The following is a 20435-nucleotide window of genomic DNA, read 5'->3' as shown; positions in this document are numbered from 1 at the left end:
CATGTGCATATATGATTACATGACCAGTGTAACTCTATATATACCATGTACAACCAAAGAATGTGAAGTTATACTCCATTTATGTGTGATATGTCAAAATGCATTCTACTGTTATGTATAACTAGTTAGAATAAAAAATATTAAAAAATAATGGCTACTTTTGCAGGGAAAGAGAAAGCTGATTTGAATGAGACACAAAAAGGGGCTCATGGGGTGGCTGACAACATATTCGTTCTTGACCCAGGTGGTGGTTATAAGGGTATTGGTTTTACAGTAACTCTTTAAGCTTAGTTAAGTTTTGAGTAGTTTTCTCTAATCATGTTTTATGTTATACTATAAACTAGTCAATAATAAATATAACAGGAATAGAAAGGAATATAACAGGAATATATAGGGGAAAGAGAAATGAGATGGGTCAGGGAAATCTTTGAGGAGGAGCCACTAAAGTGAAGGATGGGAGGGGAAATCTGAGGCAGAGAACAGGGAGAATAGAAGGAGTAGGATATAAGGAAGCCTCAAGGAAAGAATATGTATTTGTTCATATCCCACAAGCTGAGTTGAGGTTGGAGTTCAAAGGGCATGGGATAGATAGGAACAAAGAGGAAGAGCTGGCAAGGTGGGAAGGTACAAATCAGCCAGGGCTTTTCAGAGTAAGAACAGAACTTTGGAATTTATTCAAAAATCTAAGGAAAGGTTTAAAGGTGGAATTTATTCAAAATCTAAGGTTTTAAAGGTTTTCTTTTTTTTCCCTCCTCCCCTTCCCCAGTACTGGGGATTGAATCCAAGAGCACTCTTACATAGCACCGAGCTACATCCCCAACCCTTTTTGTTTTTCATTTTGAAAAAGAGGTTGCCAAGGCTGGCCTCGAACTTGCAATCCTCCTGCCTCAGTCTTCAGAGGCACTGGGATTACCAGCATGAGCTACCACACCTGGCACACTTGAGGTTTTTAACTGAGAGTGCCATGTTCTATGTTGGCTCATTTAAATACTCTGCCACTTATTAGGTGGGAGAATATTTGGTAAGGGACACAAACAGAAGTGCAGGCTACTACAGAAGTACAAGGAAGAGGTAATGAGAACTTGCAAGTGAGTAGGAGCCATGGATGGTTTCTAATTTCTATTTCTATATTTCACAATAATCAAAATGAACAATTGTTCACAACATTGGAAACAAAATAAATAATAATCTTCCTTACCCCCTCTGCTTTTCTACCTCTGCCACTCCAAAGTAATATAACATCCTGATTTTGTGAGATCATACTTCTATAATCCTCACATAGACACAGACATAAACATGTATGTATGTTTACAGATCAAAAGAATTAATTATGTAACTATGAAGAAATGATTCTCTCATAATAACGAAATAGAAAATAAACTGTCAGCCAGCCATGGTGGTGCAAACCTATAATTCCAGCAGCTTGGGAGGCTGAGGCAGGAGGATCACAAGTTTGAGGCTGGCCTCAGCAATTTAGCAAGGCCCCAACCAACTTAGTGAGACAGTGTCTCTAAATACATTTTTTTTAAAGGGCTGGGGATGTTGTCCAGTGGTTAGGCACCCCTGGGTTCAATCCCCAGTGCAAAAAAAAAAAAAAGAACTGTCAGAAATTCCCAGCAGAATTGGTCAACAAAAAACTAAATGGCCAGCAAATCAAAGACATATAGGTACTGTGAGAGGCAGTGCTACTAGATTGGTGGTAATTATGAGGTAGTGAAATAAAGTAATTAAAAAAAAAGGTTCAAAAGAAAAATTACTTTGATTTCAAAGGATCATGAAAGAACTCTAACAGGCAACTCAGGCTGGTTTGGAAGCAAAGTGTTATACCGGGGTCAAATCAGTAGAAGATTCCACAACCAATGCCCTAGGACAAAACTGGACCCATTCAGAGAACTGCTGTGACATATTTATCTTCCTCTAATATTTCACTGCTCCAAAGGTAGAATTTATTCCTGATGACACATAACACTAGGCAATTATGGTTACTCTTACTAATTTTATCTCCACCAATTGTAAAGATAATCAATGATATCAAATACCACTATAAGTATCCATCTGGTTAGGTCCAATTTTATCCTAAGCCTGCTACTCACTAATCCTCATGCTACCTCATATAATACTAGTCAGTTGATAACAAGTAAATGATCCCAGTTATCATCAACATTTTACCTTCTGTGAAGTCAAAGCAGTGTTGGACTGGGCTGTCACAATTCCTCATTTATCTTCTTCAGTTTTAACTTTTCCTTCAAAAGTCTCAATAGCGTATAAAAACCCCTTGTACTATATTTGTAATTTTTTTGTAAACATTCTAAAAAGATAAAGTTTCTTTAAAAAGTTCACTAAAAAAGATACAGTTTAGACAGAAGAGATAGAAAGGCCCAAATCACAGGAAGTTCCTTTGGTACCTCAGGGCTTCTTATTCACACTGCCTATCAGACCTTTTACCTAATACACAGACTCTAAAGCCAGACTGCCTAGGTTTTGGTTTTGGCTTTACCATTTTATAGTTGTTGGCAAGCTACTTAACCTTTTCTCTTAAATGTAGGAATGACAGTTCCACCAGGTGTGGTTGTACACACCTGTAACACCAGCATACTTGTAATGCCAGCTACCTAGGAGTCTAAAGAAAAAGGGCTGGGGATGTAATTTATTAGTAGAGTGCTTATTTAGCACGTGGGAGGCCCTGGTCTCAATCCCCAGTACTGAAAAAAAAGAAAAAAAAAAGAAAAAAAAAGGTCATTCCCAACTTTGTTTTGTGGTAATAAGGATTAAATGAGATATGTATGAAGTGCTGAAATGAATGCTGTCACACAGTAACTTCCATATAAGTATTTTGTAAGATGAATAAAATTAATATTAATTATCTCTAATCATACAATAAGGAGATGTGGCTTTGGTTGCTAAGAACCAGGTAATGGTTGCCATAGATATGCCAGAACCTCGACAGCCATTATTAGGACATTGCCTACCCTGTAGAAGTGGACAAGTGGGCTGTTACTCTGTCAAGAAGGCTAGAAAGCTCAATGAACCTTTTCATTACTCTATATACCTTATGTTTTTCATCCAAAAAGAAACAACTATTCATCACAGAAGTAATTAATCACCTCAAGGTAAGGAAATTATAATGTTAACCTCATTTTGCAGATGAGAAATCCATAAACAACAGTTTAAATTTAGGTGATTTCATTCCAGGCTACCCAGGAGAGGCACTGGAAATAGAAGATTGGTAATCACTAATTCAATCATTTTTCCACTTTGTTACACTACCTATACTCTGTTCTAAAGGAAGAACTTGTGTGATGCCTATTTGACCCTTCTTAGTGGCACTGACAAACACAGAGCCAAAGATCAAGTTAGGACGTTCTGCCAATGATCAGAAGTAGACATGAAGCTGTTACTGGGCCTTACTTGTCTCAAAGGGAGATAGCTATCATGGAACCCAGACAATTAGACTCTGGTGTTTCAAGCTCCAGTCTTATCAGCTTCATCAGCAAAACTGAAGGCTGGTTTTGATCACAAGTCATATATAAGGTTTCCCTTTTGTATGGAATAAGCCAGAGCCATCCTCCAGGAGTGCTTATGGAAGCTGAATCATTTCCTATAGGGAGTCATGCTCTAAGAAATGCCATGAAATATGTCTCCAAAACAGTCAATGACTCTGCGAAACCTTGCTAAGTTATCCATTAATAAGCTGGCACATAAATGCTCATTAGATATCAAAGCAAAGCCCATCTAAGTATCAATTGAAGTATTTTCCTAAGTACCAATATAATTAACCGTTAGGGAAATGTAAACCAAAACTATAATGAGCTGCACTGGTACATGCCTGTAAACCCAGTTATTGGGGGGGAGGGGAGGTACTGAAGCAGGACTCCAAATTCAAGGCCATCCTGGGCCACTTATTGAGACCCTATCTCAAAATTAAATAAAAATATGACTCAGGAGGCTGAAGGAGGAGGATTACAAATTTGAGGCCAGCCTCAGCAACTTAGTGAGACCTTACCTCAAAACAAAAAATAAAACAAAAAGTGGTAGAGTGCTCCTGGGTTCAATCCCTAGTACCTCCTCCAAAAAAAAAAAAAAATCAACAAAAAGGGCTTGGGATGTGGTTCAGTAATAGAGTCCTTGCCTAGTATGTGCAAGGTTCTGAGTTTGATTTCCAGCACTGTAGTAACTACCAAAAAAATTATGAGATACATCTCACACCTACTAGGATAGCTAAAACAAAAAGACAACAGTAAGTGTTGACAAGGACAGGGAGAAATTAGAACTCTTGCATTGTTGGTGGGAATCAAATGTTATAACAACCTTGCAAAACAACCTGGCAGTTCCTGGGGTTAAACATAGAAGTATTATTTGCCATAGAAATTACATACCCAAGAGAAATGCAAACACGTCAACACAGAAACTTTTATACAATTGTTGACAGCCATTAGCTGATGAGTAGATAAACGTGTTATAACTCTATAACAGACTATTTTTCAGTCATAAAAAGGAACAAAGTACTGACACATGCTACAACATTGATGATTTTTGAAGCAATTGCCTAAATTATCCTTTTTCTTTAGACAATCAACTTCCAAATCTGACTGCACATTGAAATCACCCAGGAAACTTAAATAGCTCCCTGGGAATCTTTGAGAGTGGGGCACTGGATTTGTTTTAAATCAATTAAACTAAAAAATAAATTTAAAAAAATTAACCTAAGGTCACTTACACGTCTAGGAATTGTACTAAATCTATCATAATGGGTCACCAACACCCACATCTTTGAAGCCCAGGCAATAAGAGAACAAAGCCCAATGGACATTTGTTACTGAGAACAGATTCCCCAACAGGTCCTTCTTTAAACCTAACCTGATTGTTCTCCAAGATATAGCCTGGCTCCCTTCCCAAGGTTGAACAAATATATTCCTAATAGGGACAAACTAGTTGAAGTGATAGACCACACTACTTGATTGTGTCTATATGGGTTGCTTTAATAACAAGCCACTCCATTTTGTTGGAAGCTACACATCAGCACAAGACTTGTCACTGGAGTTGAGGATAACCAGTTTCTCCCTCTATGACATTCACAGACAAAGTTGAAGAGAACAAAGTAATGAAATTATAACAGTACCCTGTTTACTAGAGTGATTTATGTTCCAATGTTAATAATGGGCCTGAATTCTCATTTACTTTCTTCCCTTACTATTTAAGAACCAAGCTGAATCATGTTCCGGCTACTGACCTCTTGCTGGTCCCGGCTAAAGTCAACTGAAGAGAAACGAAGGTAAAGTTACAATTATTTTTCTAAACTACACTCATTCTACCACCTCTTCCCATGTATCTGCCCACGATCCCTCAAGGGACAAATCATCGTGATATATTTGGGAAATGACTGAGCAGTACCTGCATGATGGGGAACAGGGTAGAGGGAGGAAGGCTGTTCTATGAGGTAAGTTAATAAGAAAGAAGAGCATCCTTGGAAGTTTTGGGGAGGGGCTCCCATACCATCTTCTACACTTTAGCTGGGCTTTTTATGGTATAAGCATTGGGACTACTGCAGATCCTCAAACACTAAGGAAGACTAGAACTCTTTTGTGGAACAATTAACTGTTTTTATGGCTTTGGCTCATTTTTCTCTTCCATTTCCAGGAATGCGACTGTCATTATCATCGGCTTGGAAAACTCAGGCAAAACTGTTCTTGTGGAGGCCTTTCAAAGATGTGAGGAACTAAGCATTAGATACCGGTGTAGGTCTCCCAGAGACCAGAGAAATAATCATTCCATCCTAGCCTTATTTCCTAGTCCTTAGTTTCTCTTTTGAAGGATAAACACCTCGCAACACACACTCTCTCCTTTTGGTGTTATCAGCCTATTTATGTAATGTCTGTCACGTGTTCCCTTTGTAAAATGTCCTAATTTAAAGTCTTCTCATAGTGTCAATATAAATGAACTCAAACTATGTAAAGCATTGCAGTAAATTATGAAGGAGAGCATGTTTGAAATGGTGTCTAGTTCCAGAGCTCAATTAAAGTGGAATTTGGTCTAGATAAGAGACAAGTGTGGGATGATAAAGAAGTTTAATAACATGAAACCCTTGGTGACAGCTAATATAGAAAGCTGGAGCTTGAGAATTGTCAGTTTGGAGATGTCCAAGTTTAATACCACATCTCTAGTTTAATAACTTGACATTTCAAGAAACAGTTACATAGGATTTCAGGAAGCTACTATACTAGTTGTGAAGACCCAGGTAACTGCTAGTCAATCAGTCAAAGAGGCCAGCACTGTCTGGCTTAGGACATCCTCAATGTTCACTGAATACATGAAGGGGCATGATGACATGGCTGAGTTTTATATAAGCTGACAGCCCTCAGCAAAGTATAGGAAACCCAACTCTTCTACCACTGGCCAATTCCAAGCCCTTAAAGTATAGCAGCAGCCTTCTGCTGATCTTGCCATCTCCTGTGTTCCCAGTTACCACAGGAATTATACAAAAATCTGACTGCACGTTCCTGCACAAAACTGCACAATGCCTCCCCATTGTCTTCAAAATGAAACCTACATTCTTTAGCAATACACAAAGCCTTTCATGGTTTGGTCCCCAACTCCTCCTTCAGCTTCATTTCCCATGCTCATCACATATGTCCTCAGATAAAATCAATACAAATGCTTTGCCATCCTGTCAGCACAGCATTCTAGTTACAGGGCTGCATTTTCTGTACCTGCTATCCCACTACCTAGCATTTCAGTCCCTCTGTCATCTATATGCTTAATCAAACACCTCAAGTCAGTGGAAGTTTGACCACAGGAAAGCCTTCTCCCAGTTCCACACTCCCACATTATCCTGAGCATCCCCGAAGCGTGTACTTTGAACATCATCCCTGTGCAACTCCAAGTCCATCCCCTAGATGTGAGCCCCTTGAGGAGACATAATGGATCTCGTCTTCTCTGTATCTTTAGTGCCTTCACTAAAAAGTGGAAGTATCTTCAGCCAGGTACTCAATATTTGCGGAATCAGTGTGCTCCCCCATTCCCCTGAGTCTACATTTATCATTTTATATCTTCTTCCCCTGCCTCAACAGCAGCTCCTAGCACCACATTTTAGACAATGGTTCAGCCTAGTCTCCCCCTACTTAGCAAAGGCAGCAAACTTGATTCTGTGCCACCTAATTCTGATAGGCAAACATGGTAAGAAAATAAAAAGCAGCAGGAAAGTCAAGGAGCCAGGATAAACCATCATATTACTGACAAAACTGGGGTTGACTTTCTAGAGTTCCAACTTGGCCTCATGCCTAGATTCCCATTCAGTTTGGGTGGGGCCTGGGAATCTATATTTTGAGAACTCTCCAGGTGTTGATGATGGCCAGCCAGCTTTGGGAAGTACTCAGCTGGAATTAGTGGAATATAATTAGTCTGTGAGAATAGTGTCTGTTTTCCACTCTAATTCCTAGAGGACACCGTCTGACGGTCTATTTATTTTTGTTACTGCAGAACTTGCCTTGTGCTCAGTGAATGACTTGGGGCTGATTCATAACTGCACTGGTTTATGGTGGTGACTTCATTCTCAGAGAAGTTTTTAATGGGCACTGATATCACATTCTGAGGAATGCCTCATGATACTCTGTTCACACAGAACCAGAGTCAATAGAGTAGTTGTTCTGTACCCCAAATCAAGTAGATCACCTCCTCTGCTCCTGTGATTGCCAAGAACAGATAATTGCCTAGAAGGAAATTCCAGTCTACAAGTAGTAACTTGTGTGAACATTTAGAGACACCAGCTACAAAATATTTTGGTACACAAGATATGATTATTGATGATACCATTCACTATTTTTTCTGACATAATCATATGGGTAAGAAACTAGAGCATAAGCACAAGAAGGTGCCCTAAATAAGGACCAGTACAGTACCTCTTAAATCTGGCTATATGTTTCAGTACTTAGGAGGATTACTTGAAAAACAAAACAAAACACAAAAATCCATGATGCTTGAGCATCTATGAAATCAAACCATCAGAGAATGAGGCCTAGTTTCACAGGTTTCCACAGGTAGGCTGGTGCAGTGGTACATGCCTTAATCCCAGTGACTCTGGTAGCTGAGGCAGGAAGGTTGCAAGTTCAAGACCAGCCGTGCAACTGAGCAAGACCCTGTCTCAAAATTAAAAAACAAAAGGCTTGGGGATGTAGTTCAGTGGTAAAGCAAAAAGTTCCAGAAGTGATCATGAACAATGAATACTGAGAACCAATGACCAGAATCATCTAGGGAGCCTTCAAACCTGTGACTAAGCACCTGGAGGCCCAGATACTTTGGTTTGGGGCAGGACATGAAATTTGTAACTTAACAACTCTCTCCAGATGATGCTGAGACACATCAGGCATGAATTTCATGGCTCTCTAGAGCAGGTTTTCTGCTTTAATGTGCACAAGAATCACCTGGAGATTTTATTAACTATAAGGAGTTTATTACACATACAAATGGTTGGATCCCAAGCCAGAGATTCTGAGTCATCTGGCTCAGGGTAGAAGCTAACAACCATGCCCATGCAACTGTGAAGCAGACAATTCCCTAGTCATGCTTTATGAAACACCGTCAGGGACATAGAGATGAATGAGAGCCAGGACTTTTCCTCAGAGTGTTTATAAATTTATAGAGGAAATAAGAGAAATATAAATTGTCAAGTAATTTCTTATGGCATCTAGAGTTCATCAGCAATTGATTGTGTTATTGAAGGAATTGACAGGATTTCAAGTAAAAGAAAAAAACTAGGAAAAATTTATTTTACTCTAACAAGGAAAAAAATAGTATAAAGCTCATCAAGGTGCAGGAAATAAGATTTTTTAAATTACCTTTAGAATTTTTAACCTAGTCACTTATTAAGTAGTCTAATAGAGATATATCAAATATCACAAAGTTATGACTGAAAATTATTATCTGAGTGCTATTATTAAAAAATCATTGACAAATAAGATTTTATAAATCACATTAAAATATGAAAATATACATAGACATGTATACTCATAAAAATGTGGAATCATACATTTCTGAAGATCTGAAAGAATATTACTAACTACACAAATGACTCATTTTGGCAATTATGTGGAGAATGTCACAGGCATATCTGAGACTACAAGAAAGAAGTTATTGATTCTGGTCTTAGTACTCCCAGGTGTGGGTGTCAAGAATCAATAAAAACATTTTGCTACCAACATGAGCAGAAAGCTAGATCAGAACTAACAGTTCAGCATACTACAATTCATATAAAGGCTGCTTTTTTAAAAATTTTGTTTTGGTACCAGGGATTGAACTCAGGGGCACTGACACACTGAACCACATCCCTAGCCCTTTTCTGTATTTTATTTAGAAACAGGGTCTCACTGAGTTGCTTAGGGCCTCCCTAAATTTGTGAGGCTGGCTTTGAACTCTCATTCCTCCTGCCTCAGGTTCCCGAGCTGCTGGGATTACAGGTATGCATCACCAGGCACAGCTAAGGCTGTTGTTTTGAACTGAATTTTTTTTTTTGGTGGTACTGGGGATTGAACTCAGGACCTTGTGCTTGCAAGGCAAGCACTCTACCAGCTGAGCTATCTCCCCAGCCCCTTGAACTGAATTTTTTAGGAGCTGAATGAAGTATGGATTCCCTATGAGATTTTATGTTCTGAACATGGCTTTTAAAGAGGGAAATGTGTCCAAGTCCAACATGGTTTCCTGGAAGAGATATGTGAGAGAAGGCTTCATACCCTCGTCCATAGTAACAGCCACCATAAACACTTAAGTGAACACCCATGGTCTAACCCACAGTGTAACAGGCAACAGGCAAGCACAGAAATAGATGAAGGACCAGTTCAGACAATGTGTTGAGAGGTGAGAGGTGAGCAGACCAAAGAAGGCTCTTAAGTTGGGCCTTTTTTTTTCTTAAGGTAATTTTTTTTTATTAAAAATCATAAATTTACATAGGGCAATCTTGTTTGATTCATTGTTATTTTTTCCCTTTCCCACCACCCCTCTTTTCCCTCCATACAGTCCTTCCTTCCTCCATTCTTACCACCCTCCTTATCCCTAACCCTAAACATAACCCTAACCCTAACACTAACCCCTCCTACCCCCCATTATATGTCCTCATCCGCTTATCAGCGAGATCATTCGTCCTTTAGTTTTTTGAGATTGGCTTATCTCACTTAGCATGATATTCTCCAATTTCATCCATTTGCCTGCGAATGCCATAATTTTATCATTCTTCATGGCAGAGTAATATTCCATTGTATATATATGCCACAGTTTCTTTATCTATTCATCAACTGAAGAGCATCTAGGTTGGTTCCACAATTTGGCTATGGTGAAGTTGGGCCTTAAAGGAAGGGTGGGAGAGAAAGGCTTCTCGTTCATTTATTCATTCATTAAGTTCTTTCAACAAGTATTTAGTGAGTACTTGTGTGCCAGTTGCTGTGCTGAGTATCATGAATATAACGGTGAAAAAAATTAAAAGGGCTCCCTTTCCTGTTGTAGTTTATGACCCAGACAAGTAAACCATCAAACTAACAACACCATAGTATGTGTGATGATAATGGTAAACCCAGAAGAAAGGCACATTGTCCATAGTGGGGATGGTGGTATGAGGAAATTTTTTCTAGAATAAATAAGATTTTGAAAAATAGGCATTATCCAAGCATATAGTAGTGGAAGAGTGTTCTAAGCTGATGGAATGTCATCCTGTGAAGACCAGGGAAAGAGAGCATGGCATGTGTGTAGAATGGGCAAAGTGTGAGCAAAGCAGCAGAGGGAACAACAGACTAACTGGGAGCCAGAGACATTGTGACCACTATCCAGGTTAGAATGCTAGGAGACAGGCCTGGCAGGTGAGGAGCTAAAGGTGTCTGCATTCTATCATAGGAGCAATGTGCACTAACTGCAGGTTATTAAGCCAGGAGTGGGTAGCACAGGCAAAGTGATGTTTTGGAAAGATGCATCCACAAGTATGAGCAGGGTGACAGGATTTTTCAATATGATTTCTCAGAGCAAGACCTAGTCAAAGTTCAACAAATTGTTTGACCTAATATTTCTGTTTTGTGGTTGCTTCTCCCCTCTGCCCCTGTATCCAGTACTTCCCAGCAGGATACACAATGATGTGAAATCAGAACTGACTACACTCCTGCTAGATGAGTATGAAGTATCCATCTATGACCTGAATGGAGATCTGAAGGGCCAAGAAAAATGGCCAAACTACTATGCTCAGGCACAAGGGCTTGTTTTTGTCGTGGATTCGAGTGACTTAGAACGTATGCAGGAAGTAAAGAACATCCTAACACGTCTAATGTCTGACAAAAGAGTGGCAGGGAAACCCATCTTACTGTAAGATTCTGCCTTTATGCCTTATTTCTTTTTCCCAATTTTTACCTTAAGAGAAGTATAGAAATGAAAGGCTGAATGGTCCTTTTGTCACACCTTGCTAGACCTCATTTTCACTTAGGCTCAGTGAGGTAGAGTGGCCCAGTCCTCTGGGGACCGTTTTCAAGAGCCACTTTCTACTCCACACTGCCTTATGGAATACATTATAGATTTGTACAAAGGTAATTCTGAAGGTATTCATCAAATAAAAATGGAAAGCAATATCTGTATCACTCACCCAAAAACCTGGACTCTTCCTCAACTTTGCTTCTCATATTTTCTGGTTTCAATCTCTGATCCTGAAACCTCATGGTGAAAGAACCCCCCCCACACACACACACTCCCAATAGCTGATACCAATGGCCTTCTCCCCTAGCAACTTGCTCAAGAGTTATAACTGGCAATTCTTTCGGTGATAATTTAGGTGGTCAGTCAATCCTGACCCCTATAACAACTCCCTTTTACCTTTTTAATTCCTCATTAGAAAGCCCAACTAGAGCATGAATAGAGTTGAGTGAAGATTTCAAAACTTTTAAGTTCATTCATACCCCAGTTAGCAATTCTAGTTTGATGGCAAGAAGTAGGGGAAGTAAGAAATGAGCCCTGTGGATTATTTTGGATTCAAATCATTTGTACTATTCTTTCCTCCATTAAAATCTGGCTAGAAAATTTTGTCTCATGTCTTTAAACCCAATTCCAGGATATGTAGTAGTTACACTAGGAGAAGTTCTCCCTTGCCGTTCACCTCTATTTCGGATTTACTCTTCATCTCTTCTTTCCTCCCTCTATATGCTCTGTTCCAGCCTGGCAAACAAACAAGACAAAAAGGATGCCCTCTTGCCTTGTGATATTATCGAATTTCTACTCCTGGAAAGGCTAGTGAATGAGAATAAGTCCAAGTGCAGAGTGGTAAGTGTCAATCTCTTCCTTCCCTCTTCAACTAGACTCTGGCTGATCAAGTCTGGACCATTCCATAATCAGTTGGGTTTGGGGCAAAGCCTCTCCCTGACAGGCAACACCTACAATGATGATTTCTAATTTGATAGAAGTGATAAATATTGAATTTTGCCTTCAAAACAGTTCTATAAAGTTGAAAATTTTAATATCCCCATTTTATGGATAAGAAAGCTAAAGCTGCCAGGCATGGGCACACACCTGTATTCCCAGCAGCTTGGAGGAGGCAGGAGGATTTCAAGTTCAAAGCCAGCCTCTGCAACTTAATAAGGCCCTATGCAACTCATCAAGACCCTGTCTCTAAGTAAAATATAAAAAAAGCTGGGGGTGTTTCTCAGTGGTTAAGCACCCCTGGATTCAATCCCCAGTACCAAAAAATAAATAAATAAATAAATAAAAAGAAAGCTAAGGCTTAAACAGAGATGGGCAATGACTTGCTCAAAGTCACCCATCCAAGACACTACAACCATTTTGTTAAAGGACTTCAGTTTTTGTGGCTTGCATTTATTTTCTCAGATGTGAATGCTGAGTGTTTCCTAGGGAGTCTAGTTTCTCTAGACACATGTGTACCCCTGCTATTTAGATAAGCGTTTAGGGCCTGTGGGTCCCAGGGGTCGCAGGTTCCAAGTCTGAGACTGTCTCTTCTTTTTTGTCACAGGAGCCATGTTCAGCCATCAAAAATCTCCAAAGGAGGAACCATCATCCCATAATTGAAGGGCTGCGCTGGCTATTAGCTGCCATTGGAGATAAATATGAAGAGCTGTATATTAATCAACAGCCACCCACTTTGAGCTTTCCAACCTCCAAGAGTACCAGAGGCTCTGGAGAAAGATGCTCTTCAGATAGGTATTGAGCTGCCTCCATTAGATATACTGACAGGAATAGAAGCAGGAGTCAATCTTCAACATGAGCAGGGAGTTCTGAGAGATAGATTGTGGGAAATACTGAGCAAGTCTCTCAAGGTCAGATGGCCCAAGTGGAGCTAGGGCAATGCCCACCAACACCCCGAGTCAGGTACACCCCCACCCCTGGTACAACTTGAGAGGTCACGCCAGAGGGACAAGTTACATAAAGGTAGTCAATCTATCCTCATTACAGCTTCCCCAAAGCAGGGCTTGTTCTGTTCTCTGGCTTGCCATTTGGAGGAGAAAAGGAACATGAGTATCACTTAAGTGAGCCTAGTAGCATTATTATTCAATGAATCAATGTCATGGTCCTTATCTGGTCCTCCCCATAATGAGGAGTGAGGTGAGAGGACAGAGAAGTTGAAAAGAGGAAACATAAAAAAAAAACAAAAAACAAACAAACAAACAAAAAAAAAAAAAAAAAGGAGGTGATCAAGGCTTTGAGGAGTAAAAGGCCTAAATCCTCTTGCTCTGTTGTCACTTTCACTGCCCAAAGGTATATGGGAGAAATGGGGTAGTAGCTACATTAAGATGTTTGTGTGTGTCTGTTTCTACTACTGCTTTGTTCTTTCAAACTTCCCAGCTTCTCTACCAGAATGGTAGTGTCCAAAGAGAAAAGACAGAATTTTGAGAAAAGACAGCATTTTGATAAAAGACAGCATTTAGGACAACGCTCCATGGAAGCTAGGCCCCTAAAACCAATTCTACAGGTAAATGGTTCTTTAAGTGTTACTACCCAGGGACAATCCTTGAACTCCTGAGTACCAACTGACTTTTCCCATGTTCTTGCTGTACAGAAAGACGGTCTAAGATTAAGACCTAAAAAGAATATATCAGTGACATTTGCTTTAGATGAACCCATGGAGGAAGGTGAATGTTCTGGGGGAAATGGAGCACAGAACATTACTGAGCCTCACTACAACCGAAGCAATAACTTACAGACTCCAGCTCCATATGTTGGTGATGATCTTTTCGAAGGTAACATTGAACCAGTGACTAGAGAAGAAGAGAGATAGGACTTCCCTCATAATTTCTATAATATTACTCCTATGTAGAGCTGAAATTCTTTTCTCACACCATGGTTGGTGACTAGGAGAAGTACAGGGAGAGTGCCTGAGGACTACCATCTAGTAGCCCAGTATGATACCCCAGCATTGTTTGACATACGATTTTTGGATGGCCATAGGGATATCTTAAAGGTTGACTCTCAGTGATGGAAATATAACTAGTAAAACCTTTTATGGAGGGTAGTTTGATCATCTCCTTTCTTCCCTCAATATATATAAAGAACTTAAAAATGTGGAAGCCTTTTGAGCCAGTAGTCTCATTTCTTCAACTACATTCAAAGATAATTATGTAAGGGCCCCCCACCAAAAAATGTATGCTCAATGATGTTAAATCAGCATTGTGTGCAACAGCTGAAGGTTGGAAATAAACTAATGTCCAACAATGGGAAACTGATAAATAAATTAGGATACCTCCACACAATGGAATACTATGTAAACATTAAAAAGGCTAATGATGACTTACATTTAGTGATAAGGAAAGTTTTCCACAACCTGATGTTTGGGGGAAAGAGCATTATTTATATTGACTAGAATATTCAATAGATTAGAATATACAGAGTAAAGTGTATATATGCATAGATATATATTGAGGGATAACACCAAAAATGAGCAGTGATTTTTCTCTAGGGTAAGGTACTGGGTGATATTAACAAGCTTTTGGATTCATGTTTTATTCAAAATGTTCTTTTTTATAATAAGCAGATATCATTTCTCCCAATAAAGGCATTTTTTTTTTTTTACAAAAAGTTGTGAGGTCTTGAAGGCTCACTGTTATTAATGGCCACTCCTTATTTTTCCTTGGGACTGCAGTCTTCAAAACTGTCAACTGTCAATCTTACAATGTCCCCTCATATCTGAAAGGGATCTGGCCCTTCAGGATACCCAGAAGTCCAAGGACCTGGACTTGGCCAGAGTCAACAGGAGAAGACAGGGATAAAGGAGAAAGGATGAGAATTAAGTAGAAGGAATCTAGAAAAGAGGGAGAATATTTCTAGATTATCAGCAACTATCCCTAAATCTCTGTCCAAAACTGAAATTCCATTTTCATTTCTATAACCTCAGAACCCTATTGCAAAAAAAGAAAATGGATACCTAGGACACAGAGGAGATGTTATAAACAAATCCCTGTGGAGAAGCCCTTGGTTCCTGTGTTAGTACTCCTTAAATGAAGGGCAAAGGGAAGAGAGTAAGAGAAAGGATGAGGCTGGGGCAGAGGGTGGGCACCTCATGGGTTGTAGTTGACACCCCCCCTGGAAACTGGCCAGAATCCTCCTACCCTAAAGTGTTCAGGGAAGGAAAGGAAACCTGACACTTGGCTTCACTTCCAGTAACTGACCTTTTCTTTCTTTTATTAGGCTTTTAACAGACTGTTAAAGAGAAAAACAGAGGGAAATTCAAAGAAACATCTCAATATACCTCCCTCACCAAATGAATTCATCACCAGAACCAGCAGAAACACTCAGGTTATTTTTAACGTCTATTTGATAATATCAGTCCACACACAAGTCCACCTACTCTAACATCACATCCTTGAGAACCACCATTATTCCTGTACATCTGTATTATACCCAGCAAATTAATCCTACACCCACTAAGAGGCTCAATAAGTTAGGGTGTGTCCATTTGAGAAGTAACACCAACTTGGCAAAGAAGAACAGACTTTACATCTTTCATACCCAGATGTTCCTACTGAAGTTTCAGACAAGATGTGGGTGACTAACTGAAATTGATTGCCAGAAGTACAGGGTTACTTTAGAATCACATTTTCTCCTTTAAGGTTCTTGCATGTCAAGGGATGGCAAAATAAATGTAATCTTTTTCTTGAGAATTATGCTCTACTGAATCATTTTTGGTTGCACCTCCAAAAAACCCCACAAACTTGGTTTTCAAGTGTTAGCCACTGTCTGTGAAGCCCAACATTGCTCTGCTGTCCCTGATAGGGACAGCAATGATGCCTCTGCTACCAACTGAATGCATTCAACCCTCTATCCCAAGGACAGGAGTGGTAGTGGTGATAGTTTTTACTACTACTGCTATCATTACTTTCATCATGAGTACCATAGACACAATTTATTCAGTACCTTCTGGATGCCAGGCACAATGCTAAGCACTTCACATTGATTATCTTATTCCCAACAACCTTTGGAGGTAGGCATTACACCTGACTGCATTTTACAGATGAGGAAACTGTAAAAACCAGAGCATGGAATTGAATCTAGACCTGTGTCTGACTCTAGAGCAATTCCACATCAGAAAGATTCACTTACACCTTTCTTAACCTCCCTTCAAAGAGAGAAAGCTATAGAACTTGGGGCTTTGATCCCCAGTACTGGGAAAAAAGAAAGCTATATCCAGGAGAAAATGCTGAAGTGTATCCATGGCCACGTCAGAAAAATTATTAGTACCAATAAGAAAAGCAATAGCAGACATGGTTGACTGAGCACTTCCATTTTTCCAGGGCTAAGTACTTTTCATATACTCTTGTCTTTCATCCTCGCAAGCCTATAAAGTTATATTTATTATGACCATCTTCCTTACAAAGGCAGAACCCAATTGTAACAGAATTTAGATAATTACCTAGGGCACCCACTAGGAGGCAGCAGAATTGGTTTTCAAACCATAGTCCAACTCTATAACCCATACTCTTAGCTCTACTCTATACCATTTTACAAAGTAATAAAAACCAATTAATCCATAATTGTTTGAGGGATAGAAATCTGGCACAGAAAGATCCATCTTACAACCTCACTTGGAAGATCTGACACTGTTTTAGGATGCATCATTTGCTCTTATCTCCAAGGGAACCACCCCAGGCACCTTAAGGGTCTTTGACAGGCTTTGAAGCTCAGCTTATTAGTCATGAAGCTGAGAGGAACATTTTAGAATCTCTAGTTCAACCCCCGGTTGTCATATAGATGAAAAGCTTAGGGTACAGACTGGTTAAGTAACATGCCCAAGATGATACAGCTGCTCACTGACAAAGCTACTCAAAAATCCATACATCCTGTCCCAAAATACTGTCCAGCCAGGCTCCACTGTCCCAAAAAAGATTGGGTACCCTCAGTCTTCTTAGGCTTCTCAGCCTACCTACCTACTTTCCTCAGTTTTCCTGATAAATATCACTGGAGAATTCTGCTGATAAACATTCTCACCTAGGGAAGCAGCAAATACCTCTACTAAAGAAGAGTTCTGGGGCTGGAGATCTACCTCGGTGGTAGAGCATGTGCAAAGTTCTGAGTTCAATCCCCAGCACTGCTAAAACAAAAACAAAACCACATGCCTGGATTAAAGCTTTTAAATTACTTTTAAAGGTAAAAACATAGCTCGATAATGATCTGACCAAGATCTTCCACTAAATCATAATGATAGTAGCTAACATTTAATGAGTTACTTAAGATGTGCCAGACACTATCTAGACATTTTTGTATGGATTGTCCCCTGTAAACTTTAAAACAGGCCTCTGAAACAGGTTGCTGTTATTTCTGCCCAGGGTTTGGAAAGTATATTAACAGTCTAGAGCAACAAAATTCAGATTCACTCTAAGAGTTTTCTTGTTTACTTGAATAACTGTACTGGTTGTATGGAGACTATTTTTTAAGTAACTTTTTAGGATTATAAAATTTGGTTGACACCCAGGCACTCATATATTGCATAAAAGGAAGTGCACCAATATAATGAAATTCAGTTTTGAAAGAGATCTTCAACCTAAATTCTTTACACAGCTCATATTAATAGCACACACTCCCTTCCCCTTTTCACATCCACTTCCCCTTCTTTGTTGGCTGAGAAACTATACCTGCATCATAAGCACACATGGCATAAGGAGAAATGTGTACGATCCAGTTTTCTTAAGAATTGCAGTTTGATGAATTGTAGTCTTCTGCCTGATAAAACTCTCTGCCGAGGATGGTGACAAATGCCTGTGATCCCAGCTACTGGGGAGGCTGAGGTAGGAAGATCACAAGTTTGAGACCAGCCTCAGCAACTTAGTGATACCTGGTCTTAAAATTAAAAAGGGGTGGGGGGGCAAGGTTGTGGCTCAGTGATAGAATGCTTGCCTAGTATGTGCAAGGTCCTGGGTTCAATGCCCAGTAACACAAACAAAAGCAGTTTTATTTTAAAATGTATCCCCTTTTCTATAGAGAACAACCCAAAGAGGGATATAATTATTTTGTGATATAATTAAGGACAAAGAACAGAGAATCTAGGGTAATTATAACCACTGCCTCTCACGTTCCCCGCCTTTGAGAATCCTAACTGCCCAAGAGATTTTTCAAAGCTGTTACCTGCAGCAGCCCAGGGACTAAGATAAGGATAGTTTTTTGACCCAGGAGGGCAAATTTTTTTTTAAAGGAAAATGGTTGCCTTGGGGTTTCTCTTCTTTAGTTGTCAATGTGTTAGTCTTCCTCCAGGACTTTTAGAGTCTAGCTCCTGTCAGAGGTACTTCAAGCACAGGGCCCTGACCCATCTGGTTTCAACAAGTCCCACATAGAGTCAAGTACTTGTCCACATTGCCTTTAAAAATAGACCTGGGCCGGGCACACTGGCTCACACCTATAATCCCAGAAACTCAGGAGGCTGAGGCAGGAGGATTCCAAGTTCAAGACCAACCTCAGCAACTTAGCGAAGTCCTAAGCAACTTAGTGAGACCTGTCTCAAAACATAAAAAAAAAGAGGGCTGGGGATATAGCTCAATTGGTAGAGTGCTTGCCTTGTAAGCATAAGGTCCTGGGTTTAATCCCCAGCACCACACACACAAACCATAAAAAGAGAGCTGGGATGTAACTCAGTGGCTAACATCGACAATTAAAAAAAAAAACAAAACACCCATCTGAGCTGACTAGAAAATTGTGAATTGGTACAGGGCTCCTGTTCTGAGTGGTTTTCAACTCCTGAACTCTGGTCCCTATTCATCATTCACATATTGGTTTCACCCAATACATACAATACTTGTTGGCAGGGCTGCTAAGCAGTCTATGATCTGCAGAGCCTGGATCATGTAGTTAGCACACAAAAGAGGTTAAGAAAGAATAGTGACCTGGCATGTACAAGGCCCTGGGTTCAAATCCCAGCACCACAAAAAATGAAAATAAAAACTGGTAATGTAGGGTTGGAGTATGGAAAGCAGTGGTAGCTAACCTAGTTATAAGTACCCTAGAAATCTGGGTGCTTGAACCATACCACCTGTGCTTTGAATGATTCTTCCTTCCCAGCAACCTCTTTGAAGCGTTCATTTTCAAGGCAATTGCTACTGGCAAGACAATTTTGGAATGCACCAAACATAACATCAATCTTCTCAGGAGAATCCTGCTAACTTGTGTTCTTAACCACAAGGTGTCATTGGCCATGGCTGGGTTAGGAGTCAACCCTGAACTCTTTGTTACTCAAACCCATAAGTCCTTTATTGGGCTCACAAAACTTGTATTTCTAACAGGAAGGCATGTAGAGAATGAGAGTGGCTAACCAACTTTCCAGAACTTGAAATCAATCATCCTCTCATTCCACTTCATTTTCACAGGTACATCTAGAAGAACTATGGCATCCCTGCCCTGCACCTTATTCCTTCAGCTGTAGCACTCAGACTGGGCTGATGACCCAAGAATCCCACATGGCCCCACTTTTGAACTAGTTGGCCATTTCCAGCAACTAATATAGATGTCTGGTGCTAAAAGACAGCAGGCCTTTAGGTCTGTTCTGAAAAAATAAGACCATCCTACTTCAATAATACACAGTCATTAATAATGGCAATCATGTACCTTGTGCAAGTAGAAATCAGAATGCAAAATAATTTTAAGTGAAAACAGCAGAATAAGAGAGGTACATGTGCTGATCGCAATAATGTAAAGCATACCTAAAAAACTACACCTCTTAAGAACTTAAGAGAATGAAGAGCACATAGCTATCTTAGATTCCATACCAGTCCTCCAAGTTTTTAATAATACCTTTCCCCCTCAAGAAAATTGTCATGCTGATCACATTAGATTTCGGCCTCTTAGCTAATTTAGGAGTTAACTCCACAGATAATTTGATTCAGGGATTAGAGAAGAACTGAATGCTTAGGGGGTTGGTCCTTTAGATTGGTCCTTTCCCCCTCCACCATTATGCTCAGAGAGCATACCAGAACACAGTTGCCAGTTCAGGA

At 39.8% G+C, this 20435-nt stretch overlaps 1 protein-coding gene across 1 annotated transcript; it reads left to right on the top strand.

The window, feature by feature from the left end:
- The first annotated feature begins 434 nt into the window (after positions 1-434).
- On the top strand, positions 435-19045 carry ARL13A (ARF like GTPase 13A). Its single transcript, XM_079124235.1, has 7 exons — positions 435-5272; positions 5638-5708; positions 11082-11331; positions 12171-12276; positions 12980-13167; positions 13420-13493; positions 13989-19045. The coding sequence occupies exons 1-7, from the start codon at positions 5214-5216 to the stop codon at positions 14240-14242; spliced, it is 1002 nt and encodes a 333-aa protein (XP_078980361.1). The 5' UTR covers positions 435-5213; the 3' UTR covers positions 14243-19045.
- Positions 19046-20435: the final 1390 nt, after the last annotated feature.

Source organism: Sciurus vulgaris (assembly GCF_902686455.1).
Source record: "Sciurus vulgaris genome assembly, chromosome: X".
Taxonomy (NCBI): Eukaryota; Metazoa; Chordata; class Mammalia; order Rodentia; family Sciuridae; genus Sciurus; species Sciurus vulgaris.
This window is presented reverse-complemented; position numbering and strand designations above follow the sequence as displayed.